This window comes from Mustela erminea, chromosome 5 (genome assembly GCF_009829155.1).
Source record: "Mustela erminea isolate mMusErm1 chromosome 5, mMusErm1.Pri, whole genome shotgun sequence".
Lineage (NCBI taxonomy): Eukaryota > Metazoa > Chordata > Mammalia > Carnivora > Mustelidae > Mustela > Mustela erminea.
The window spans coordinates 47634209-47661612 of NC_045618.1; the positions used below are offsets into that span (position 1 = coordinate 47634209).

At 47.7% G+C, this 27404-nt stretch overlaps 2 protein-coding genes across 5 annotated transcripts in view; one reads left to right on the forward strand and one right to left on the reverse strand.

Annotated features, from left to right (window-relative positions):
- Nucleotides 1–1822, forward strand: part of ZWILCH (zwilch kinetochore protein) — a 37335-nt gene extending 35513 nt beyond the window's left edge. For all 4 annotated transcript variants that reach the window (XM_032342970.1, XM_032342968.1, XM_032342969.1 and 1 more), the window contains one exon: nt 298–1822. The gene's annotated coding sequence lies outside the window, so the exon portion shown is untranslated. The remainder of the gene's footprint in view (nt 1–297) is intronic.
- On the reverse strand, nt 431–14465 carry LCTL (lactase like). The gene is made up of 14 exons (XM_032341742.1): nt 14413–14465; nt 12975–13138; nt 12280–12367; nt 11898–12007; nt 10365–10493; nt 10167–10262; nt 9636–9728; nt 8228–8282; nt 7978–8139; nt 4910–5184; nt 3814–3940; nt 3433–3632; nt 2037–2100; nt 431–546 (listed from the first exon to the last, which is right to left on the reverse strand). The coding sequence occupies exons 5-14, from the start codon at nt 10452–10454 to the stop codon at nt 431–433; spliced, it is 1278 nt and encodes a 425-aa protein (XP_032197633.1). The 5' UTR covers nt 10455–10493; nt 11898–12007; nt 12280–12367; nt 12975–13138; nt 14413–14465.
- Nucleotides 14466–27404: the final 12939 nt, after the last annotated feature.

Sequence of the window (27404 nt, forward strand, 5' to 3'; positions counted from 1 at the left end):
ATAAGTAGACATTGTGCTGATTAAGGAGCCTGTAGCAGGGCTTGATCCCCAGGACCCTGAGATCATGACCTGAGTCAAAATCAAGGGTTGGATGCCTAACTGACCAAGCCACCCAGGCGCCTCTGAATAGAGTTTTAGAAGGAAAAAAATACCAAGTATCAAAAACAGTTTGTGCGCTAGGATTCCTTTTTTGCAAAGTGAAAATAGATGCATAACAGCAAAATACTAACATTGACTTTGACAGATGGTCTTTATTTCATTTTTGCTTCTTTTTATTTTCTAATTTTTAAATCCCAGCACAAGACCAAAAAAATTTTTTTTATCACAAAGCCTGAAAACAGAATCATATATAAACCTTCAAAGCAGAGAAAGGAGGAAGATCCTGAAGATTCCTGATGAAAGATGAATCTGCAGAATGGGCAACCCTCTCTCAGCTCTGGCCCCGAAGCAGGAGCAGCAGGAGAACAGCAGATATTAGTATGCACAGGGTGCAAACTGTAGGTACCACGATCTCTGTCACCATCTGCATGTGACTTAGTAGAGGCTCTGAAACAGGAGGGAGAACACAACAAATGAGCAGGTCATCATTTCAGCGAATATAGCCTCATCCTGAAAGATTCAACCATACTTGCAAAAATTTGGAAAATGGCATCATCAAGCTTTCTAATTATCCTCACTTGCTCCAAAAGAGAACATGGTGAATTAAATGTTCTTAAAAATATGTGAGGGCTTTATAAAATATTTCACAAAGTGTGGGCTAAAGAATGCCTACATTTGGTTCTTCCAGAGGTATTGGAATAAAGCCTAACGGTATGTTATACTTACCATAAATTCATGTGAAGATATTAAAAAGCATGTTCCCTGGTTTCTGTGATTTTCACTGTGGAGGGTTTTTGAAAGAAAATCCTTGGGAAGCATCTCTAACCCTTCAAAGATGTCACTGTGTAACTTAAGAGGTGTAGGAGTTTCCATATTGAAAGTTTGTGTGGCAACTCTTATGTAGTTAAGTAATAATCTCGAAGAGTTGAACAATGGGCAATGTTCACGTACATGATTATAGTAGTGGACATTTATGTAGTTTCTACTTTCAGGTTTTGTGCCTGGCACCCTGGCTACCATAATAAATAAGGCATGAGGCCCTGGTCCCACAGAATTCATAGACTCAGCAGTAGATTCCACATCATGTGTGTAGGTAATAAAATATAAGTTTATTTTGGTTTAAAGGAATATGCATCCTTGCTATTACCTGGTTATTTAGATGGGAGCAGGGCATGGTAGTGGCCTGTAAAATTGGCCTATAAAAAAAATAGCTCAACTGGAAAAAGAAAAAAAAAATAGCTGAATTGGTAGGATTTGTTTCATCTAGCATTTTCCACCTCTGATACCACATTAAAGATTAACATACCACATTAACAAACGTGTTCCTGTTTGTTAAAACAGGAAGTACATTTCTCTGATTGCTCTTAGGGAAAGACAGAATTCAAAGAAATAAATGCTGTGTGCTGGCATTCGTTGGTGTGTAGAAGCATCTTTGTTCCTCTACATCTCTGAGCCTTGTTGATCCTGTTGCACAAGAAACCTTGCTTCTGTGAGGTCAGGAACTTTGTTTAGTTTATTGCTGAGCTTAAAACACCCCCTAGCTAATAGTGAGTGCTCAGTAATTACTTTCTGGATGAGAGAATATCATATCTGGAGTGTTCTTTGCCTTTTCTTTATTCAAATATGGTTGCATTTTTCCCTCCTTCCACAAAGCCCACTATAACAAAAATGGGTTTATAAACTGACTGTATGATTCAGAAATAAAACGAGGGTGGATAAAGTAGTTCTCTTTTGTGGTAGATTTTTTAAATGTTGTTTGAAATGCTTATAAAACAGAAATCTGACATTGTTTCAAAGTTAGGGAATAAATTCATTTTTAATTGTATGTTTTGGAATGATCAACTTTGGATAGATCCACATTTCGAGGTTTTGGTAATATCTTTATAGGTATAATTATGTTCCTTAATTATCAGAGGGAGAAATTAAAATATACTCACCTGCAGCAAGCATCTGGTTGTTGATAGAACAAGTTTCCAAGGCTTTGAGGTACCAGCTTTCCACCTAATAAAAACCCACTAGATAAGTAATGTCATCTTAGACTAATTTTTGCTGTTCCAAATCATTTTTGAAATAAAGAATTTATTTAAAAGAATTTTGTATTTTGAATTCAAGAATTTCAAGAATTTTGAAATAAAGAATTTTATTAAAAGAATTTAAATCTGCCTGGAGTTTAAATTGGTTAATATTTATTAAATGCCTATGTGCATCATTGTGAGGGAGTCAAAAGAAACAACCAAACTGGTCTTTATTCTTTTTTTTTTTTTTTTGGTCTTTATTCTTGAAGAGATTAGAATATAGCCCTTTTCTAGAAGTGCCAAACTGCTGAAAGCCTATGAGTCACTGTTCATTTATGGTGCCCCTGGGCTCATCCTCAAAGGGTGTTGGTAAACAAGTGAGATTTGTTTTTAGAAATTGTCTTTATTGGGGCGCCTGAGTGGCTCAGTGGGTTAAAGCCTCTGCCTTCGGCTCAGGTCATGATCCCAGGGTCCTGGGATCAAGTCCCGCATTGTGCTCTCTGCTCAGCGGGGAGCCTGCTTCCTCCTCTCTCTTTGCCTGCCTCTCTGTCTAGTTGTGATCTCTGAGTGTCAAATAAATAAATAAAATCTTAAAAAAAAAAAAAGAAATTGTCTTTATTGAGACATTCTAAATTAGGCTTTTTATTCCCTACCATCAATAGCAACATAGAGAACGGATGGAAAAATTTATAGGTGACTGAAAATGTTTGGTATGTTGTAAAGGATTATTAATTCTAAGTTTGATTATTTTTAATATCATTTTGGAACTAGTGGGAAAAGAAGTGAAAGTTATGGTCATTATACATTTAATTTACCTCTTCTCTTTCCATGGATGTTGAAGAGTAAGTAGGCAGTATTTGTTTGCATTAAGATATAACATTTAAAATAACATTTAACTAGAAGTGTCTAGTTAACCTGACCCTCATAACCTAAAACAAATAGGACTTATACATAACTCCAGTGTGTCCTTCATGCTCTGCAAGTTAGGGATTGAATTTGAAGTGAGCACTGAAATTTAAGGAATGCTTACCACATTCTAAGCAAATGAGCAAAGAGGTGGCACAAGTTAGGGGAAAAGTCGTAAGGGACGTGTTCCCACAAATCCCTGTCCTCCTCCATGGAGCCGAGAGGTTTGCTACGCTGCACACCCCAAGCTGCTTAGCTCTTCAAAAATCTAGAACCAGTGAGGGGCACTGGACTGGCTCAGACAGAAAAGGGCCTGACTCTTGATCTTGGGGTCGTGAGTTCTAGCCCCCTCTAATAGGGCAGAGATTTTTTTTAAAAATCTAGAAAACGTAACATCAATAATTAGTCCTACCTCTCTTGGGTTGGGAAACCCATTGGCAGTGATAATCTTCTTGTAATATTGAACTGACGCCTTTGGGTAGCGTGGCTTATTTCTGTTGTTAAATTCGACATAGTAGAATCCATATCTATCTGAGTATCCTTTCTCCCATTCAAACTTATCCAACAGAGACCAGGAAGTATACCCTTTTATATTAACACCATCTTTTATAGCTGAAAGACATTTTGTTCCATTTTTTAATACATTTCACTTACTTGGAAAAATAACATTGTAAAGATAATTTTTAATGTATTTATGAGATTCAGAAATAAGCTTCAGTCAGTCATGGCTATTACCAAATTCTGTCCAAGTTAAGTAGAAAATATGTGAAGACAGTCTTGGTTTGCAGCTCACCTTTTAGCATTTCATTTATGTAGCCCTTAAGGTACTGAATTCTCCACTCATCACATAATTGCGTACAGTGTAACTTTTGAGACGCACCGTTTTCTGTCACGTAGATGGGAGGATTGCCGTATTGAGTCTGGAAGTGAGTCATAGGAATATCTTAAAAATTCTACCCTACAGGTGGGTTTCCGAGTCTGGGGCACATAGGGGAGTGGATTATTTAAGCCGCCATATTCGAATTGAGTGTATTTAGCGTTCAGTAATTTCCAGTTCACGCATTTATTTGGAGGTGAATGTAGACAGGAGCAAGTACGAAAGACTACATTTCTCATTGAATCAGCATCATTATAGAGAAAATATACTTCAGGGCTTATTTTTTCCCACATAGTTCATTTCAAGTGAGAAGGGCAGCCGAATAACTGTGAGATGAGAATTTGGAGCTATGGTTCTACCCATTGAGGTGGTTACTCATAGCCAGCATTAGTCCCTAAACTCTGTATCTAGGAGCCTCGGAAGTGGAGGTGACTGAGTTTGACTTTAAAAGGTACACACCTAACTGGAATTAAAAACTTTAAAAAGGGGGCGCCTGGGTGACGCAGTGGGTTAAAGCCTCTCCCTTCGGCTCAGGTCGTGATCCCAGGGTCCTGGGATCGAGCCCCATATCGGGCTTTCTGCTCTGCGGGGAGCCTGCTTCCCCCTCTCTCTCTGCCTGCCTCTCTGCCTATTTGTGATCTCTCTGTGTCAAATAAATAAATAAAATCTTAAAAACAACAACAACTTAAAAAACGTAGGCATCTGAGCCTAAGCTATAAGGTCATGAATTGAGGTCAGAAATGTTCATTAGAGGCACCTGGGTGGCTCAGTCAGTTAGGGGTCCAACTCTTGATTTCAGCTGGGGTCAAGGTTTTCGGGTCTTTGGATCGTGAGATAGAACCCCATGTCAGCTCTGTAGGAAGTCTGCTTATCCCTCTCCCTCCCCTCCCCTAGTGCATGCTTGCATGCGCACACGCACACACACACACACAATCACACACTCTCTCATTCTTTCTCAGATAAAATCTTTAAAGGAAAAAAAGTTCATTAAATAGCTTCACGTGATCATCACCTGAGCGAAGTGGAGGAGCCTCCGAAATCCCCATGGCACAGAATACAGCCACTTTGACCCCAGATCAGGCCAGTTGGGGTCAACCAGTTCTACTAAGTCACGATCGTTCTGGTAGCTGGGCCCCTGGCGGGAGGGGTAGTTCCTTTCTGTGATGTACCGGGTAGTATAATGGCCTAATCCCAAGAAATCAGATGTGCCTTTAATGTAGCTCTTTTCCTGGAGTGAGAACACTGGTAACCTTGACATATCCAGGCCTTGCTCTGCACTTTTTTTCCCTATTGAGAGAGAAAAATGGAGTTTAATAGAGTTTGGCTTTCTCACAATCCTTTTGCTGTTCCGTACCATGACGATACTGGCATGTTGACGTAAGAACTGTTGTTACTCAGATCTCGGGCTTTGGGATTGGTTTGTATGAAAAACATAACCTTAGCCTTTTTATCTGGAATTTTGACATTTGAATACTATTCACGGTGTTAAAATCTTATGTTGCTTGAAAGTTGTATTTCCATAGAGGACTCAGTAAATGGTTTGCCCACAACTTTGGAGCTATATGGAAAAAAATGGGGTTGGATTCCTGTATTATTTCCTAGATCTGTTTATCCTATGTTTTACTTGCATGTGTAAAAGGATGTGTGTACCAGGACCTTCACTGTAGATTAAGTAGCAAAAAATTGGAAACAACCCAAACGTCTATGAGGAGAGACTGGTTAAATAAATAGTCAGATATTCTTCCGTACAACACCGCAGTCAAGAGAAATGACTGACGCAGCCCTTTATATAACAACTTGGAAAGAAGCCAAGATCCATGTTTTCAGTGAAAGATGCAAGTACACACACGGAGCGGCAGTGTTTTTGCTCACATGTGCACAATCCTTCTTGGTAAGTGTGCTTCCTGCTGGGGAGGATGGGAGCAGTGGGAAGAGGGAGGGAGGGAAACTTGACTTTTCACCTTGTTATCTCTTGTAATTAAAAAAATTTGAAACATGCCTAAAACCTTCCTATGATCTCTGCAAAAAGAAAAAGGGGGGCTTTTAAATGAGTAAAAAAAAGGAAACATTTGTAGGAGTTGTTCTAAAATATAACCATAAACATATTTCCAAAGAGGCTATTGGTTTAGATTAACTGAGTGAAGAGCTTGTGTTATTAGATACCTTTAAGATCCCAGCGTGTTATTACTTTACTTGAAATCCACAAGGCGTTGGCCCTGAACTAATACAGTAATCACTGGCTACATGTGGCCAGTAGCTGACACATCCTCAGTCACACTGAAGGATTGATTTTTTTAGTTCTTTGGCATTTAAATAGACGCAAGTGACTGAAGGCTAACCTACTGGACGGCACAGATAACATTTCCACCATCGCTGGAAGTTCTGTTGGACAACACGGGTCTAGAATCATGTTTGTTCATATATTGTGCTTATGAGATGCCTGCAAGTAACTGGTATACAAGACTTCCAGCAGAAGAAAATATTACCTGCTCCAAGAATCCTTCTTTCCCCGTTGTACTGGGAAAAATTCAGCCCCGTTTCCATTTGAATTACCACAAAGATGGCATTGGCAGGGTCTGGAATCAATTGGCCTGAAGCCTAGGAACTCTTGTGTGACAAATAATCAATTTGACTTCTTTAGAGCCATCCTGTTGTGGCTCCTGCCATGGCCTCCAGAGAGCCCGGGAGTGAATGCTGGGGGAATGATGGGCTGTGTCCCATCCTCAGGGCTTTTCCCTGGGCATCTTGATGTCATTCTCAGGACTTTGAAGCTTATGTGTATAGAGGTGTCCCAGAACTGGTTATTGCTGAGAGGTTTTTAGAGATTATTTGTCTGATTGTTCATTTTCACATGACAAGAATGATACCCAATGCAGTCAAACCCCTTGCCCAGAGTTGCTCACTGGTTAGAGCAGAGTTGGAATTAGAACCTGCTGCTTCTATTCTAGGTAAGTCTGATAAAGGGTTCTTTAGAAAGGGAATTTTTTGGAATGTTGACAGTTCTTAGTCAAACATCCAAAATAGCCTTGCTGTGTGAGTGCCACCTTTGTCTCTCTTTATAGGGGGAAGCTGACTGCTACCTCTAAGTAAACAGAGCTAATACTCTGATTCCTATGGCCAGACACTGCTGGTTGCCCACCCGATCAACAGTCACATGGCTTTCTCTCCCTCTTCTTCATCCTCTTTAGAGAGTCCTGGCTCCCCCAGCCTCTGAGGCTCTAGTCCTAGTAGTCTAGGACATTCTGGGGCATGTGACAGTTCCATCCCTGGAGGACTTCCCTTGAAGGGAAGTCAGTTGAGGGTGGAGACTGTTTTCTGCGGTGATTTTCCTTGTTCTTAAAAATGGGTATGACCAAGCTATTTCCATTTTTCTGCCTCTGGGTGTTGATGTATCAAGATATGATGCTGGAGCTGCTGCAGCCATCTTGTAGCAATGGGGAGTTGTTTGATGGGCTGGCTAAAGGTGCCAGAGTGAAAGATGAAATGAGTTTTGTTTTTCAAAGACATCCCTGAAAGCTGGATTAACTGGCTCTGAATCACCCTTTTCTGGACTTGGTACCTGAGATGATAAATTCCCTACTTTTCAGGCCATTTTAGTTAGCATTTTCTGTTACATGGCACTTAAAGGCACCCAAACGCATAGAGCCCTGTAAGCTCTATGCATCTTTATTCTCTTCTCTGACAATGTGGAAACCAGAGCTCAGAAAGCATTTCTCAAGTGACAGAACCAACACTAGAACTGGCATTGCCCAAGACTGTGTCTTTGAGTTCTCTCTCCTACTTCCAAGTGTAAGGGAGGGGAGTGGTGAGAAAGAGACAGGAGAGCAGAACAGAAGAGAAAAGTCCAGAGAATGGGGTCTGAAATTTTCAATCTCTGCATTTGGGGGTTTGTCTGGGGGTCGTTCCTCCGCTCTCCCCAGTTCAAGTTTGCCATTCTCAGTTCCTACGGGACTGGGCTCTCCCTTTGAGTGCCTTGCCCAGACCCCGTGTGTTCTTCCATCCCCCCGCCTCTCCATCACCTCACTTGTGCTCATCACTGTTGTTCTGGTGCCTGGAGCTTAAAAAGGCGACTTGACTCACCGATCCGGTCCTTCATGACTTGAGGGTAGTCTCCAGCATAGATGGGGTTGGCAAACCAGCCCAGACAGAACTGTAGGTATCTCTCGGCAGCTTCTATGTCCTTGGGGCTACTGATGTCCATGGGTTCCCCCCAATCACAATTTAGTGAGATCCCCACCAGACCTTAAAAGAAAGGACAGGGAGTGGCAGGTGCAAATGGCGCTGCCCCCACCCTGGGGCTGTGTCCTAGAGGTTGGGCAGTGGGGCTCACCTTGCTGCTTGCCACGCCACGTGCTGTTGTAGGAATGCCAGGCTTGGGCGTGGGCCTGAAAATGGAGGGGTGCATCAAAGGTGCCTGGCTGGCACATTTCTCTCCTGGCTTTCTCTCCCTCTGTCCCTCTGTCCCTCTGACGAGAGATCAAGTTAATGGAGTCCCATCTTTTTCCTGAGTCCGGCCTTGATGATACCGATCCCCTGTCTCCCTTCCTCTGACCTCCAGAGGCACCTGTTTTCTGTTTTGTAGTTCTGTTTTCTGTTCTGTAGAGAAACTTGGTCTAATTCTGGCATAAACAAAACTACCTCTTGGTGTGATTTCTTTTTTTTTCTTTTTCTTTTTTTTTTTTTAAGAATGCAGTTGCTTTCCTCAGACAAGGTAGCAGGCAGCATTTTATTTTATTTTTTTTAAGACGTATTTATTTGACAGACAGAGATCACAAGTAGGCAGAGAGGCAGGCAGAGAGAGAGGGGCAAGCAGGCTCCCTGCTGAGCAGAGAGCCCGATGCGGGGCTCGATCCCAGGACCCTGGGACCATGACCTGAGCTGAAGGGAGAGGCTTTAACCCACTGAGCCACCCAGGCGCTCCTTGGTGTGATTTCTTATTCCACAGAATTTTGCTAAAGTTTCTTGCTTTGTTCCTGCTTGTCTTCTGCAGTAACTAGGCAGTACTTTTACCATAGGTGCTCAGGAAGTTTGGAAAATACCAAACATCTGAAACAGTCTTGAGAATGGAATTCAAAATGTGCTGACCTGCCTTCTCTCCATACTTTCCATCAGTGACCCACTGAGGCCTTCAGAGCTCTACCCTTTAAATAGTCACAGTTTAGGGGGCACCTGGTGGCTCAGTCACTTGGGCATCCGACTCTTGATTTCGGCTAAGGTTATGATCTTAGGGTCTTGTGATGGAGCCCTGCATTGGGCTCCCCGCTCAGTGGGGAGTCTGCTTGAGATTCTCTCTCTCTGCCCATCCCCCTGCTCTCTCTCCCCACCTCCTCAAATAAATGAATAAATCTTAGAAACAATATTCACAGTTTAGGAACTCTTAAGCCAAATGGAGAAAGAATGAGGAGGTTCTCTCCTTGACAGGAATTTTAGAGTCTAGTATGTCACTCAGGGGCCCCTGTTCCTGCTTGATCAGATTGTTGCCCTTCTGCTGAATGTCCACTGGGGCCATGCTTCGTGCCTCACATCCCTGCTCCGCAGGTACCCGAATCCTCATCTGTGTCCTACACTGTGACCCAGTCCCCTCCACCTGCTCAAGCCTTCCCAGCGGCCTTGTAACTCACGAGTCACCCTGAAGCGTCTTCTGTCTCCTTCCCTTCCGAGCCCTTACTGAGCTCGGCTGCCCCAAAGACCATCTCCACTGCAGCTCTTCCAAGAAGGGGCCGTTTTCCCCCACATACCTCACGGTCGTGGGTAGTGTCCATCTTGTTCTTTATTACTACTGCTTGCAAACTCTTTCTCCTTCCACAACCCCAGGGCCTTTGAAGTCCACCCTGTAGGACAAGCACTCCTAACCCCTTCTTACTGCTGTCCTTCACAACCCCAGTTACTGCTGCTCATTCACTGGAGGTTTCAGCCCCTAGTTCACTGTCATCCCGCCCCTTCCTCCTGTCCCCATTCCTCACAAGACTGCTTAGAGCTGTAGGTGACAAGTTTTCCCACGCATGCGCTCCACCCACTTGACTGGACTATCAGCTCTAGAGAGCTGCCACTGTACTGTCTCGGTGGAGGGGTCCAGCATTGGGTGACCGGGCACTGCCTCCATAGAGCCTAATGGAATGCAAGGGAACCATGCCAAGGTGCGATGGAATATGCCAGAACCACAGAGGACTGAACTCAGGCTCAGAGCCCTGGGGCAGGCTGAACTGATGCTGGGGTCTGTCCCTCCACCCCAAACCCAGGCTTCACTCCCAGAAGGAACCCCCACTTACCTTAATGATGTGGTGTGCTGCTGTGTACAGGCCCGTGCCGTGGAGTTGCAGGCCTGGAGCATGGTGGCCCGTCTCATAGCCTTTCTCTGCCATCGTCTGCAGCAACAGCAAGTGGGGACCACAGCACCCGTGAGAAGCGGGGAGGAGCGCTCTGGTCCAGGAAGGGGGGTTTCCCACCTGGAGAAGGGCCCTGCTTACCCGAGGGTCACTGAAAGTGACCCAGTGCTTCACCCGGTCCCCAAAGGCCTCAAAGCACAGATCGGCGTAATCGCGGAAGTAGCTGATCATGCTCACGTTCTGCCAGCCGCCGCACTTGACCTGGAGCAGCTGCAGACAGAGAGTGCAGAGGGAGGTGGCTACCCCAGGGCTGTGTCTGGAGAAAAGACTTCTGGAGTTTATAGGCCCGGTGTGTGGGAGAAACAGGGCGATGGCCACCACAGAGGCTGTAGAGGGCAGCGGAGAGCCAAATGCAGATTCTTGGGCGTTACCACCTGAGGATGGTGACCAGTGAAGCCCCATGAAGCAACATCAGTGGGGTCAGGCTATGTGACATATACAATCAAGAGGGAGGGAACAGAGAAAGTTTGAGACTCTCATGCTTAGGAATGTGATAGATTGAATATTTAAGAAATGGGCCAAGGCAGAGAGGTCTGCTATTGGGAGAAGAACCTCAACTACTCATGCAGAAGTAGTAAGACATGGTGTGGGACATGGAAGCTGTGATTAGGATTTTGAGGGCCATGCAGATGGGAGACCCTAGAAGGACTCTTTTCCGACCAAAGCCATCTGCTTTGTGAAGATGGGATTTTCCCCAAATTCAGCATTCCATTGAAAATGCCTACTGAGCTCTCCCTGCTGGGTTTGAGGGCATGCTAAAGGGCCCAGTGAGTGAAAGCCATTAACTAGGGAAGAAACTGGAATGTGGTCTCCAGTTTGTCTTCCTAAAGTCGGCTCTACGCCCCAACCCCTACTTAGAGAGGTCTCTGGCAGCTCACCTCCCCACAGAATGATCCCAGTCACCTCAGCTCAGCAGTCAAGACCTCCCGGGCCTGGCCCCAAGCCACACCTCCTACCTCTACCCCTCCCACTCCTGCCTGCTCCCCAAACTCTTAATCCAGTCACTTGCCATGCCCTCTCTGCCCCCTTGTTGTGCTCCCTCCATCCAGAACACCCCATCCACCTCATACATCCCAAACCCTCAAAGCACCTGACCGGACCCCATCCTCTCCCCAGCAGCTCCCTGAGGCCTCTTCTCTACTCTCTGACCTCCTGCAGCCTGTGTCACAGAGGGTCACCGACACCACCCCTCTTTCAGTAGGCTGGGATCCCATGAGGCCTTGCTGAGTGAAGGGAAGAAGTGCTTGAATAGTGATGTCTGACAGTGACCTTGAGACTTAGTAGGAATTGGTCTGGGGGGACTGTGCCCAGATGATGGGGCTCAAACAGACTTGTTAATTATGCCATTTCATCACATCTTACTCAAAAGGGGTTTCATCTTAGTTTGATTTGTTGTTTTTAGGCCAAATGTTTTGGGAAAAAATCAAAATCCACTTATCACCTATTTACAAACATCAGTGAAATCAGCACCACATCCCTCTGTGGGTGAGTCAGATTTCTTGGCTCCCTCCCATCTCTGCGTCCAGACCTCAGCCTTTGTCCCACCTTGGCAAGCCCCGTCCCTGACTCAGGTGCCCCCTGCTGAGCTACCCCCTCCCCATCCCCAGGCCTCACCTGCGGGAGATCCCAGTGGTGCAAGGTCACGATGGGGGTAATGTTGCTCTTCAGGAGGGCGTTGATGAAATCATTATAGAACTTGATTCCCCTCTTGTTCACCTTGTCAGCTGAAGGCGAGATAAAAGGGGCCGTGACCTTCCCAAGTGCAGTGCTCCTTGGCCCTGTGGTCTTTCTCTGGCCTAAAGGTGCCCAGTCTGCCCAATTCTGGGTCTGGGGGATGGCATGGGTGTTCGGCTGCCTGCAGAACCTGGGAGGGCTGCTGCCAAAGTAGCCATGTTCTGGGGCTGCTGTCCCTCCCCAGCACTCTGTGGTGTCCCCGCAAAGCCAACATAGCCAGAAGGGACCATGCTTGGGCCTGGTAGGGGCTGCCCCGTCTTACCTCGGACACCGGTAGGTAGGAGCCGAGGCCAAGACAGGGAGAATCTGTAGTGGCTCACGTGCAGCTCCCTGAGCAGGACGATGTCCTCCTGTGCAGACAGGGGTGGGAGGCAGGGCAGAGTCACCTAGGGCTCTGGGGTGGGGGTTCGTGGGTCCCACTGTGGGCCCGGGCTAATGCAGCTCCTCATCTATTCAGTAGGGGTAAAGGCACCTGCCCTGCTTTCTCCTGCCAAGGGTCAAATACATGCAGGATAGGAGGGTGCTTTGAGATGTCCATTGGGGTGTTCCTAATAAACTTGGGGGATGAATCCCCCAAGAAGTTAGCCCAGACAGGAAAAGTGGGTTCTGAGTGGAGGGACTTCCTCCACAGGGGCTGATTCACAAGGAGAGAACAAGGGTTCAGGCCACGTGGCTTATAGACCCTAGGGTCATGGTATCAGCCACTCAGGTGTCCATCACTTGGGCTAAGGCCCTCGTTCAGGTGGGGCCTTGCTTTCCTTTCCTTTTTGCACATCCTTCCCTGCACCCTCAGTCCACCAATCCCCAGGGACCAACGGCCCCGCCTGTTTTTCCTGCAGTGGGATAGGGCCTGCTTAGCAGAGTGCCAAATTGACATTGTCCCCCAGACCCCCTCCTATGTCGCCATCCATTTCAGCTGGGTACATACGTGCCCCCCAACACACACCGGTCACTCACCTGCACCTTGTAGTAACCATCACAAGCCACGTCGGCTGTCTCATCCCCAAGCACCTTTCCCTTCCCACTGTGAGTGAAGGCATCCCAGATGCTGGGCCCTTTCCCATCCTGGTCCCAGGCTCCCTCCGTCTGGAAGGCGGAACTGCCCACACCCCAGGAGAAGCCTGCAAGTAGAGACCCCGAGCTGGGCCCTGGGCCCCCTCCTACTCCCCACCCAGTCCCTGGACTCTGGGCTGTGCCTCCTGGGCCACAGGGCAGGCCCCCTCCCCAAAGCCTGTCTCCCCAGGAGTGGGAGACTGTGGGGGAGGGCGGGGCAGGACCTAACACATTTAAAGCTTTCATTCGTACAGTTTTAGTTCTCATTAACATTCACTGTGTAAGTTTAAAAAAATCCGCTAGGAACTTCTCTATTAAAACAGCTATGTGGGGGCACCTGGGTGGCTCAGTGGTTAAGCTGCTGCCTTCGGCTCAGGTCATGATCTCAGGGTCCTGGGATCGAGTCCCGCATCGGGCTCTCTGCTCAGCAGGGAGCCTGCTTCCTCCTCTCTCTCTCTGCCTGCCTCTCTGCCTACTTGTGATTTCTCTCTGTCAAATAAATAAATAAAATCTTAAAAAACAAACAAACAAACAAACAAACAAACAGCTATGTGGAGTTCTTTTTCTCATTTTACCTGTCAGAAAACTAAAACACCAAAGTCTTTGGCAAGCCAGCCAAGGTGGGCAAACGGACAAACAGACGGATAGACCAACAAAGGAATGGACATACCAAGTGGGAAGCTTCCATAGTAGAAGGAGGCCTCTTCTGGGGCTCCCTTCCTGGTGGCCCCCAGCCTGGACACCAGCAGTAGCACCCACCAAAGTGTGACAACCCGCACTGGCTTCATGGCACCCGGCCCTCCCCCATTCCTGAAAAAGCACACCTGACAGGTGGAGGCCCACACAGCCAGGACTGGGGGGCTGGATCTCAGTTTGGGGGTGAAAGCCAGGAGGGGAGCTGGGGAGGGTTATCTAGAGCAACCTTGGCTCAGCTAGGGCCTCTGGTCCATTGCTCCCCTGGGAGCTACCTGCAGAGGCTGGTGCTGGGCACTTAAGGAGGAGAAGAACATGGGGCTTGGGGGTGGGCTCTGGGGTTGATGTGCCAGGCTTCAAACCACCCCTGTTCCCTGTCTGTGGGGGGATTCCCAGCCTGTGAGAGGCCCTGATTGGATGAGGAAACCGCTTCTGCCTTAAGGCAGCTCCCGTTGATGAGGGAGGCAAGGCAACCCACAGATCCGCTGAAGCACCCCACCAGTACACTGTGGCTGGGGGTATGGGGGACAGACTTCTCCCCAAGCCGGGGATCACAAGCAGGGTTGCCATCCCAGGGCCTCCAGTCCTGAGGGTCAGGACGATGCCCTCCCACTGGGATTCCCTCTCTAATGCAGCCAAGCTGGGTTACCTGGGATCGTCCTGTGTCCCAGACACCCCCAGAGCAGCGGTGGCAGCCAGAGTGCTCTCAGACTGACCCCCAGGGCCTATGCTGCCCCTGAGAGCCCAGCCCACAGTGCAGCGAAGGCTCTGGTTGGGGGGTGTGGTCACCGGCCTAACCTCCCCCTGCAAAGAGCTTCAATAGCCCCATTCAACGGGGAGGGCAGGAATGCTGAGCTGGCTGGTGGGGCCTGAGTCAGCTGCAGGGACAGCTTGGCCCTGGGCCCTGGCACATCCAGTCGGCCCCCTGTGAAGGCAGAGGGGCAGGGATCCAGGCCCCCCTACCCTTTCTCAGCCTGCTGGGCCACATTCTACTCACCTTAGCCTGGGAAGCTGGAGGTGGGGGTGGCGGGGTGGGGATCAGCATTTGCAGACCCCCTCTTTGTGTCCACCTCTCCGTGCTGTCAGAGACCACTCGTGGCAGAAGGTAAAGTTGGTTTTTCCACCTTATCTCCTCTGTTTGGGCCCTTCATTCATTCCTTCACTCACTCGCTTAATCCGGATTGCTTGCTGGAACACCCTCCCTGGAGGTTCAGCCCCTCTGGCTTCCCATCCTGGCTGCCCGGGTCCCCCATTGTGACTGCCTTCACCCCATTCACCTGGCTCTCCTGCCTTTAACTGAGCTTCACCGGGGCTCTGTCAACCGGGTGCCTCTTTGACCTTGGTTGATTAATCTCTTTCTTGCCAGAGAGGAATGGGACTTGGCCTGTGCCCTCCGGGGGTTCGAGGTCTGGTGGGGGAGGAAGGCTGTGGATGGATGGAGGGAAAGTGGTTCTAAACACCGTACGGGGTTGGGGGACAAAGATAAGGACTCTAACGGAAGGAAGGACAGGACACTGTAGAGTCTCAAGGAGGTGCAACTGTCTTCACAGGGAAGGGGACATTGAACCTGACACTTGAAGGCTGCAGAGGTGCTGGCTATGTGGCATGGAGCCAGGAAGGCATGGGAACAGGCAGGGGAAACAGCCTGAGGAAAGGTCCTGAGGTATGTTTGGGGAACTGGGAACCTGGTATCTTCTCTACTCTTATATCTGTCATGCAGTGTCCAGGCAGGCATAGCTGTGTCCTCAGGGCGAGCAGGCCTCTGGACAGGCTACCTGAGTGTCCATCTCCCCTCTGGGTAGTCTGCTGTGGCATCCAAGGCCAGTGAGGTGCTATTTGTGCCAGGGCTAGTGCCTGCCTCACCGAGCTCAGGGCTCTGGGGACTCTGCTTGCTGGGCTGAGGTAGGCAGGATACATAAAACTTTAAGAGCTGATGTCATCTCTGAAAAATGCCCCCTTCCTGCAGAGCCAGGGGCTCAGTGTTTGTGTTGGAGGAGATGGTCAGCCTGGCATGCCTGGGGCTGCTTGGGGGCTCTGTCTCTACTGTCCTGTTCCTGTTCTCTCTCCTTCCACCAGCTGGGAGCCTGGCTCTGGCTGGAAGGACCTGCACCTCACAGCTGGGTGACTCTCTACCTATCCCCTCCCCTTCTAGTCCCGGGCTGCTTGGGTCCAGCCTGAGGTCTGCAGCAACCAGGGCAGGACCCTGCCTTTGCGTCTGAGGTCCCTGAGGGCCGGGCCTGGCTGCAAGCAGGTGTGTTGGAAGAGGCAGGTGGCCTTTGGACCTGTGTAGCTCCTCCTTTTCTCTCCCTAACGGAGACTATGGAGGTGGGGGCCCTTTGCCAACAGCCTCTGCAGGATCCAGCACGGAGCCCAAGCTCTGAGACTTTCAGTAAGGGACTTGATGAAGGCAAAATATCTGGGCAGCATTGGTGGCCTCTGGGTCTGGATATGGGAGAGGCCCAGCTCAGCCGGCCCCGTAGCTCAGGACACTTCCAAGCTAACAGAGGGGCTGGAGTGGGAAAGACACTGGGGATTCAGGAAAACAGACCTCTGCCTCCATGTAGCCAAGAAGTAGCTGTGGGATCCAGTGACAGTGACTTTCTCTCTCTGGGACCAAGGCTCCCTATCTAACAAATGAGAACAGGTCTCTCTTGGTCCTCTGGCTGGCACTGTAGGGCCTCGCAATTCTCTTCCCTGGCCATAGGGGCCAGTTTTTCCCTCTCCAAAGAGGTCTATAGACTCCATCTACCACCACCCCTGGCCCTACAGCCCAACTCAGCCTATTCAGCCCTGACCTGAGGGGACCAGTCCCAGGAATCAAGGTGCAGTGTGACATTGGGCCCCCCATTGCCCCTCTCTGGGCCTTTGTTTTCCCCCCTGTAAAAACAAAGGAGTCCAGGGGCCCCGGTGGCTCAGTGGGTTGAGCCTCTGCCTTCAGCTCGGGTCATGATCTCGGGGTCCTGGGATCGAGCCCCGAGTCAGGCTCTGCCTGCCTCTCTGCCTACTTGTGATCTCTGTCTGTCAAATAGATAAATAAAAAATCTTGAAAGAAAACAAAAAACAAAAAACCCCACAAAGGAGTCTGGCCACTAGTTGTCTGGTCTTCCTTAGCTCTGGGGTTCTATTAAAGAGGTGATAGGCTATTTTCAGGTTGTCTTGATTTGGGCTTCGTAGGAGGCAGGGAAGCTGGTCAGAGCAGTGTTGCTGATGCTGGGACGGAGGTGGGAGGTTTGCAGGGATGACGGTGGGGCTGCTTTGCTGGAGCACGTCAAGAGGTTGCGGGGTGTGTGTGTGTGTGTGCGCATACATGTGTGTGTCCAGGGAATGTTGGGGGAAAGAGCCCACCTCAGGGAGTAGATCTGTCCAGGGGAGCAGGAACACAGGGCCAGGAGTGGGATGCTTGGTTTATAAGGCGCACTCTGGGCCCAAATCGGACTTCCTTTGGAGGCTGGAGTAGAGAGGCAAGTTGTCCGTGACAGGCCTTTAGGGTACGGGGTTGGGGAGGAGGGTGGAAGGGCTGGGGTGAGTGGCTCATGGAGCAGAGAGGGTAGTGGTTAGGCTCAGAGAATCTGGAGGCAAATCTAACTTTGCTTCTCAGCTCAGCACCGGGAAGCTGAGTGTTACACACACGTCCCAGAACATCTCTGAGCCATTTTTTCATGTATAAATGGGGTTACATGCTTCCCAACATCACTTAAATGTTAAAAGGCATGATAGACGTGTTTTCTGCGGTGCCTGGCAGGGAGAAAGGCCCCAGTAAATGGTCTTGTCCTCAACACTATCATGTTCTCAAGGCTGAACCCCACATAGGGGGGTGTTCTGGGTGAGGCACAGTGCCTGGTGGGCTGACCAGGGGTTTCCATGATCTGAGGGCTTTGTTTGTTTGGAAGATGCCCAAATCCTGCCATGCTGTGGGCTCTGCAGGGGCCAGGCCCCTCTGTCCCCGCTGAAGGGGACCTCTGCATCCTAGAGCCCCACTCACTACCCACGGTGTGGACTTGGAGGGCGGCTGCTAGCTTGGGCCATGAGAACAAAACATAGAGCCTTTTGCCTTCGGGTATGGATGGTTAATGTCCATAGTCCACTTCACTTCTTGGAGTGCCCAACCTTTTATCATAAAAATGTCCAAACATGCAGGAAAGTTGGAGGAATTGCACATTTCACACTGTGTGTCCGCTGAATGTCTGCTGAGGCTCTCTTTTACTTTGCTTTGCTTTATCCCAGTCTCCTCTCTGCCTGCCAGCCAGCCAGCCCCTCTGCTTCTCCCATGCCTTTCCCAGTAAGGTGCCAATGCTGGGTCCCCATAGCCCTAAACACTTCATAGGCATTTTGCCAACTATATTTGTTTCGGGCTCTTTTCTCTTCGAGGCAAGATCTGCTCCCAGTGAAATGCACGCATCTCACATGCACTGTCCTGTGAGTTTTGCCAAAAGCGGTTGCGTATTGCCAAACCACCACTTCCCGACTCTGAGTTGCTGCATCTTCTGAGGATTTGGGGGAAATTCCTGCAGGTCTGAAGAGCAGGAATCCATGCCTTGTCCTGCTGAACTCTGACGGCTTGGAAATGCTGAGCTACATCTATGGCCCGCCCAGAACTTGTGCCCAGAACTTGACCTATACGTTTCCGTGTCATCTCACTCTCCCTTCCCCTGATCTTCTTGCCTGTTATTTTTAAATCCTGAGGTATCTACAGCTCTGCAAGCTGGTTCTCAGATCCTTTTTCCTGGAACAAGACCAAAGAAGCGCTACATAAATAACCATATTGGAATCTGCAGGAGCTTTCAATGGTTTGTGGTATCCGAATATGGGAAATTGAGGCTGTTCCAGTAGGTTTGGAAGGAATCACCACACCCAGTACGTTTGGAAGGAATCGCCACAGAGCATGGACCTGTGTGTAGAGTGTGCATGTGTGTATAAACACACACACACACACACACACACACACGAATAGTCTTTGTGGTCCAGATGCTGGCACTCACTGTGAAACTGCCAATTCTAAACCCAAAGGGGCCAGGACCCTTGCAGAGGTCAGCACCTGCAAACAAGTCCTAATGATGATGGCTGTTCTGGAACCAGGCTGCCCGATGGGCCAGCCCTTCCCTTCTGGAGAGCTCTTTGGCTTGAGCTCATCTGCTGAGGCTCCCCGGGTCCTGCCTGGCATTTTCTCCTCCAGCTCCACTCCTGGGGCACCCTGGGGCCAGCTGTTGAAGACCCCAGCTGAGCAGGTTCTAGTTCCGGGAGGGTGGAGAGAGTGAGGACTGGAGTGGGGAGAGGCGGAGACTCTCCGCAAAAGTGGGAGAAAAGCCTCCATCCCTTTTCCTTGCTCTGAACCTTGTTGGGGTCTGTCTCCCATAACCTGCATCACCGACCTCACCTCATGTTTACTGAGAAGGCTGTTTGATCAGAGTCTGTCTGCACTAGACTCTGATCTCGTCTACTTTCCTTCACGACTGACTATGATCTGTTGAAGGAATGAAGGTGTTTTGGGTTTTGCCTTCCTCCCCACACGGAGGGTGTGAGAACAAGTTCAGGGGATCGTCCCTGGGCAGGAGAAAGCCTGGGCTGGGGATGGTGTCCTTGAGGATGGACCTCAGGGCTGCTTAGAGAACCTCACTGGGGAGGCGGCACCAGCTTAGGAAAGGGGAGCCTAGGTCCTTCTACAGGAAGCATGTCAAGGAACGATGCTGGTGACTCCCTCCTGAGGAAGAAGTACCCACGAGACCCAATGATGATGATCTCAGAAAGTTTCTGAGTAGCCAGGGTGCCAGTGAAAGATTCTTCCTCTTCTTCTTTTCTTTCTTTCTTTCTTTTTTTTTTTAAGGTTATTTATTTGAGAGAGAGAGAGAGAGCATAAACAGGGGGAAGAGGAAGAAGCAGGCTCCCCGATGACTTGGGAGCCTGACATGGGGCTCCACCTGGGGTTTGCTCCTAGGACCCTGGGATCATGACGCAATCCAAAGGCAGATGCCTAACCGACTGAGCCACCCAGGCAGCCCAAGACAGTGGAAGATTCTAAGGCATGTGTGTGTGTGTAGTATAAAAATAATATATGTGTAAAAATATATATAACTTTTAAGTTTAAAAAATTACATAGAAAATACCCCAATAGATTCACATACAAAACAATGGCAACCATCCCTGAAATAAACGGAACAAGTATGGGTTTCTCCTAGTCCCCTTCTCCCACTGTCCCTCCTGAGATGCCCATTTCCAACAACTGGCCACATCTCTCCCTGTGTTTCCTCTGTGTTTTCGTACAAATTAGGTACCTATATGTATAGGTCGCTTTGATTACTTACATCAGAGGAGATGGATAGGTAGAAGTGTTTGGCAGCCTGCGTCTTTTTCTTTTTATAGTGTATGTTGGAGATCTTTCTGGATCAATACACCCAGTGCCAGTTTATTTGCTTTAATGCCTTCACAGTGTTCCATTGGGTGGATGTTCCCTAATTGATCTAACCAGTGCCCTGTGGGGGAACTTTCTTTTTTTCCCGATGCTTTGCTCTCACCAAGAGCACCATAGTGCATGTACCTGTACATGTAATTTCATCCCTGCCTGTGCACATCTAGTCCTAAAAGTGGAATTGCTGAGTTAGTTGTGACTTTGATGGGTGTTGCCAGCTCGTCCTTCATTAGAGATAAGCCTCATTCTTTATAACCAGTTATATTCAGTGTCAACATTTAGCCAGCGTAACTAGAGAGAGATGAGAACGGAACCGTGGCTCAGTACGTGGGAGCCAAATTGGCCTGTGGCTGGTGGCTGGGGAGTGACTTGGCACATGTGGGGAGCTCAGTGGTGTATTTGCTCCAGCTAATCCCTGAAGAAACCATCACTGGTCCAGAGCCTTACAGTTTACAGAGTGTATTTCTGTGTCTAATAAGTCTCCCTTAACCCTGTTGAATGAGGAAGGACAGTATCACCTATTTTCTTTTTTTTTTTTTAAAGATTTTATTTATTTATTTGACAGACAGAGATCACAAGTAGGCAGAGAGAGAGGGGGAAGCAGACTTCCCACTGAGCAGAGAGCCTGATATGGGCTCGAGATCATGACCTGAACCGAAGGCAGAGGCTTAACCCCTGAGCCACCCAGGTGCCCCGAACTGACGGATTCTTATTGCTCAGACAGGCTCAAGGACAGATGGTAGGAGCTGGGCTTCTTCTACCCAGCCTCTTTGCCCTCCAGGGCCAGAAAATTCATTATTTAAGTTTAAAGAATAAATCACTGGTTGTGGGGAGATGCATAGGTTAACACACGTGGGGAAAAGCAAAAGACCTAAGTTATAAAGGTACTTCATCATGCAGAACCCGTTTAGGTTTTTAGTGTGTACAGTAGACCCTCGAACAATGCAGGGGTTAGGGGCACTGACCCCCGAACAGCCAAATACCCATGTATAACTTTTGACTCAATAGTTAATAATAGCCTACAGTTGATTGGAAAGCCTTAGCAATAGCATCAATAGTCAGTTACCCCACATCTTGTATGTTACATGTGTTATATACTGTATTCTTATAATACAGTATGCTAGTGAAGAAAATGTTGTTAGGAAAGTCATAAGGAAGAGAAAAGAGTGCTGTTCTGGGTTTACCGATACTGTTTACAAGATGAATAATCTGTCCATACCTACATCAGTAGTGTCTTACGTGATGCAAATTGCTGTAAATGTTCGATATACCGATGTGAGGCACCAAAAATGAAAAGATAATGTTTGATCTGTGCTCATGTGCATAAGGCTTGATAGATTTTAACTTTGTAATTGGTGTGTACTTTATGGTAGACTAGTATCCACATCTATTTTATGCATTCATGACATACCTAACTTTCTTAATTTTTTCGATATTTCTAGGCTACTTGGTTCAACCGATGTTTCTCAAATTGCCACAAACTTCCAAAAATGTTCTCATATATTTCACTGATAAAAAGCTGTGTATAAGTGCAGCCACATTGTTCAAACCCATGTTGTTCAAGGAGCAACTGTAAATGTGTTTTATATATATATATATATATATATATATATATATATATATGTATTTTTTTTTAAAGATTTTATTTATTTATTTGACAGACAGAGATCACAAGTAGGCAGAGAGGCAGGCAGAGAGAGAGGGGGAAGCAGGCTCCCCACTGAGCAGAGATCCTGACTTAGGGCTCCATCCCAGAACCCTGGGACCATGACCTGAGCCGAAGGCAGAGGCTTTAACCCACTGAGCCACCCAGGCGCCTCTGTAAATGTGTTTTTAACCAATTTCTTCCCACCCTTTTCCCTGTCGTATTTTCACTCAGACGTGACCGCCCTGGGTATCCAGTTTTGAATCCTGTTGTCTTCGTTTCACTTAAGATCATCCACATGTCACATATGCTTTATGGTAGGCAGCCTCTAAGATGGCACCGGGCGATCTGGATGGGGTTCCAGACACGCTACCCCAAAACGAGGCACCTTGCCATATTGAAGAGTTTAAGCTGACTCTGAGAAGACAGCAGGAGCAGGAAGATCACTCTGACCTTCCCTCTGCCCCTCTCCCCTGAAACAAGTCAGAAACGCTCCTGAGAGGGGGCCCCTGGGTGGCTCAGTGGGTTAAGCCGCTGTCTTCAGCTCGGGTCATGATCTCGGGGTCCTGGGATCGAGTCCCATGTCGGGCTCTCTGCTCAGCAAGGAGCCTGCTTCTCTCTCTCTATGCCTGCCTCTCTGTCTACTTGTGATCTCTCTGTCAAATAAATAAATAAATAAATCTTAAAAAAAAAAGAAACGCTCCTGAGAGAGATGCCCTCCCCGTCTGGGAAGAAAGGGCCATCATTATCTGCAAAGACAGAAACACCACGAAGAATCTGAACAAACAGGTCTTGCTAAGTTTCCCCCAGTTTACTCTGACCCATCATACTTCTATGAGGGAATGCCTGCCCACTCTTCATCATACGTAGCATAGAAATACTCAGGTCTGTTTTTTCTGGTCTTCATTTCCTTAGGAAGGCTCCCGTGTCATATGAAACTGATATTAAATACATTTGTATGCTCTTCTCCTGATCACCTGTCCTGCTCAGTTTAATTTTCAGAGCCAGCCGAGGACACTGAGGGGGGAGGAAAGCTTTCCCCTGGTATTCACATGCTAGTGTAACCCTCTCCTCTTGAACCTGGGCTAGATCTAGTGACTCCATTCTAATGAACAGAATTAGAATTAGAGCTGAAATATTCTAATAGAATTAGGATGAATAGAATATAGCAGAAATGAGGGGAGGTCTCCTTCAAGATCAAGTCACAGAGGCCTGTGTGCCTTCCAGGTTGTTCACTTGCTCTGAGGGAAGTCAGCCGCCATGTTGTGGGCTGTCCTGTGGAGGGACAGTTGAGGACCTGATGTCTCAAGAGCCAACAAGGACCTGAGCCACATGAGTGACCTGGGAGGTGGATCCTCTCCCAGCCTAGCTTTGAGGTGGACAGCAGCCTCCTGAGGAACACTGACCCACAGAAACTCTGAGAGAGCAAATGCTTGTTAAGCCACTCAGTTTGAGGGTAATTTGTCTCTCAGAAAAATTTTCCTTTTGTGGCTGTCTGGGCTGTGTTTTACCTCTCATTAATACAAAATTAACTTTAGTGTATATCTTCCTGTGCAATGAGTCTTTTCCAAATGTAGCATTATTTCCAGAGGGTGACTCCATCAGGGAGACGATGGAGGTCAAAGTTAAGACATGTATAATTTTTCATCAACATCCCCAAGTTGCTGTCCTCCAAGGAAGGGGTGACCGAATGGGGTCATTAGTAGTGCCGTGGTCCCCATTTCCACATAGCTTTAGCCAGTACCTTCCTTAGTCTTCCTGATGAACAGTGTTTCCAGCAGCGATCAGGTAGTAATCAGACCTTCCCCGCCTACCTCCCATGGTCATTGTCCAACCTGAAATCAAAATCATGTCAGTCAAAAGTCCCCTGGATTCCACATGGTGCTCTGTAAGACTGGGAGAGGAGATGGTTTTTGCTTAGAATCACAGGACTTCTTGGAGCTCTGCTTATCCCAGCCTCCTCCATTTTATAGGAGAGGAACCAGGGGCTCAGAGATGGCCACGGGTCATCCGCTAATTCATGGCAGGGTGAGGACAAGGTAACCCAGGTCCGTTGCCTCCCTGCTTCAAGCTGTTCTTTTGGACTCAGCTTCCACCCCTCACATCGCCTGAACCAGATCGGCAGAACTGTAGGTCTCTCCTGCATTCCCTGGGGATCCAGAAAATTCGCACATTTAAGAGAAGCTCACTCCAAATCCTTTCTCCCTTTGCTGCTCCGGCTATCCGACAATCCCCTTCCCTCATTTCCACTCCCCCTGTGGCTCTCCCCGGCTCACGCCTGCATCTCAAGGCTGGTTGGCCCTTTGGCTCCAGCCTCCTCCTCTCTCCAAGCCCCTCTCTTAGGCCATGAACCCCAGCCCGATTGTTTCCATCCCCCTGTCACCACAGCCAAGAAAACAGGAAGTGTCTGAGTCACCCGTTGTCCCCTGGGCTTTGGCTGTCTGGGCCCGAGTTCTGGAGTCAAGGAAGGACAAGTAGGGAAGAGGTTGGCTTCACAGATGACTATTGTCTTGTGGAGCCCCAAAATGAAAAGATAATGTCAGTTTTCCAGCACTGCCTTCCAGCCTAGGGGACCCCAAATAGCCCGTGGGCTAGGAATCTCCCCAGCTCTTCTTGGGATAAAGGTAAGAGCACTACCTACAGGTTTGGAGTTGAAGAGTTGTCTCTCTCCCCACAGCTGTGGACCCTTGGGCTTGTCCGGTGGCTCTCAAGCTTGGTTATTTATTAAAATCACCCAGAGTGTTTTAAAAAAGACTGAACCCTGGGCTCCAGCCCCAGAGATCCAGGTTTAATTTTTAAAAGCTCCTCAGGTGATTCCAAAGTATAGTCAGGCTTGGGAAACCGCTCTCGGAGCCTCAGTTTCTTTCCTGTCCCATAGGGCTCATGATGCCTACTTTCCACAGCTGCTGAGAAACAAGGTATCCTGGGTGCGTTCAGGCACATTGAAAGGTAAGCACTAGTGTGAGAAGTCTTTCTGTGCCCACCTGTGGGAAGGCTTGGGTGGAAGTGGGCTACCCCGAGGGTTCCCTTGGTCTCGAGAACCCAGGTCAAGATGGTAGTGGCAAGACACCGATGAATGTGCTGAAGAGCACAAGCAAAGCCTGTCTCCTGTCCCCCAGTGGCTTCGCTCCAAAGCGCCCAGAACCTGGGCAGAGGAAATGCAGGGGACAAATAGCAGGTGTCACTCCAGGCCTGGCCCCCAATGAGCTGCTGGTCCAGTGGTGGAGAAGAGCAGGCAAGCAAAGGCTCCAAACACAAGGCAGAAGGATAAAAGCGTTCCAAGAGAAGATAAAAGCTGACAATGAGATGCGTTCTCCTGGAGGGAGTAAGGAAGACTTCCTGTAGGAGATGGCATGTACACCAGGGGGCTCATGCAGGGTCTGGGAACCCCAGACTGAGGGAAATGCAGGAACAAAGGCAGAAAGGTGGGAAGGAAAGTGCATTCAAGACTTCCCATGGCCACCTGGGGGCAAGAGAGAGCCAGAGAGGACAGGAAAGGCAGGAGGCCAGTCACCTGGGCAGAGGCCAGCCTTCCCTTCCAGCCCTTTCCCCTTGGGAACACAAGTATATACTGTATGATTCCATTTATGAAGAAGTACATTTATTTAATGGCATGATCTGATCATATTTCAAGTATCTTTTTTTTTTCAAGTGTCTGTTGTCTGTTTTTGATATTGATGGTTTCTGCTGGCCCTTGGCTACGTTGTCTTGTCACCTGTGTGCCTTTTTTTTTTTTTTTGAATTTTAAATTTTAAATTAAAAAATTATTTATAAATTTCTTTAAGTTGTTTTCTTTTTTAAAGATTTATTTATTTATTTGAGAGAGAGAGCATGAGCAGCAGGAAGGGCAGAGGGAGAAGAAGAGAGAATCTCTAGCAGACGCCCCCTGAGTGCAGAGGCTGACACGGGGCTTGATCTCACGACCCATAAGACCATGACCTGAGCTGAAACCAAGAGTCGGACACCACCCAAGTGCTCCATTAAATTTCTTTAAGTCTTTGTACCTGGTTGTTTTTGATTGTAGGTTGAACATTTGTTTGAAACGTCACCTTTGGATCTTACTTGACACCTGAAGTGATGTCACCGTCCTTGCATTAGGTCCTTCCGTTAGCATCTGCCAGGCACCTGGGGCACTGGCAGTCTCAGATCTCAGTAGTTCAGTTTTCCAGCCTAAGACTCCGTGCCCCTCCCCACCCCCTGTCCCTCGGGGAATTCAAAGCCAGAGTATAGAGCTTACAAGGGCCAGTTTGCTTCTGGGTCACCTTGACTCTGAAAGTGCAAGCCTTTGGATTTCCCTGTCCTGAATGGGGGCTAGTTTCCAGTTCTGTGTCCTGACTTCTGTTCCTTGGCCCCCTCCCGGCTCTCAGAGGCTCTGCCCAGCTTCCTGATCAACTTCCCCTGATTGGCCAACTCCACTGTGGCCTCCCGATGCTCGTCTCACTGGCCAGGCAATTTCCTGATATCTTGCTAGCTCTTTGATGCTTTTAAGATTACTTAATCTCTCGTGGCCAGTTTTTCTAAGTTGCCTTCAGTAGCAGATCTGGTCCAGACATCTGCCTTTAGTGAAAATAAAGATCCTCTTCTAATTTGATTCTACCATGATTGTGTTCCTGCTTAATTGTTTAATCCTATAATTGTACCTCTTTTTCTTTTAAATAAAAAAGATTGATAGTCAACTACATATACTTACTTGCATTTTCTAACAATACAAAAAAATGTTCAAAACAATAATACCAAGATGAATTAAAAACAGGGCATGAGCCCCGCACCCACCTGATGTGATCTGTCCTGGGTCTGTGTGGTTCTTTGGGACCTCACTCCCTTCTATCCTCAGGCTGCTGGGGCTGTGCCCCAGGGCCACATCCTTCTGTCGAGGCGATTTCTTTCAGAGGAAATAAATCTGGGGGCACCCTTCTAGACTTTAAATTTAATTTTCAAATCTTATTCTAGTAGCATTAAATTTTAACAATCTCCTTTGAGACATCTTTGAATAAGATGGCCATGGGAAGTCTTTTTTTTTTTTTTTTTTGGCCATGGGAAGTCTTGAATGCACTTTCCTTCCCACCTTTGGTCCAGTTTATAAACTTAATCAAACATATTAAAATATTTTATTTTATACATATATATATGTATATATATATATATTTTTTCCCCACGCCCAATGTAGGGCTTGAACTCACAACCCTGAGATCAAGAGTTGCATGCTCTAGTGACTGAGCCAGCCAGGTGCCCCTTAAAATATTTTAACCTTTATTCAAAAATTAGACTTCTTATTCCAGTAGTCTAATTTCTGACTGAACCAACAAGAGCTTTTGTCCTCAGTATTAAATAATCTTTATAAAACTGTCAGTTAAACTTATAAAAAAATAAGAATTAAATAATAAAGATGAAAATATGGTGAATTTAAAGTTCTCTTACATGTTCTAATATGATGCATAAACTCATAGGATGCTCAGTTTAAATTATTCAGTTATATACGTTCAATTAATAGTTCTGAGGCTGTTGCTCTAAAAGACCACATTACCTTATCTATTACAAGCATTATAGAGTAACAAATACACATTGTTTACCTCAACATAAAAATGCCAGTGTC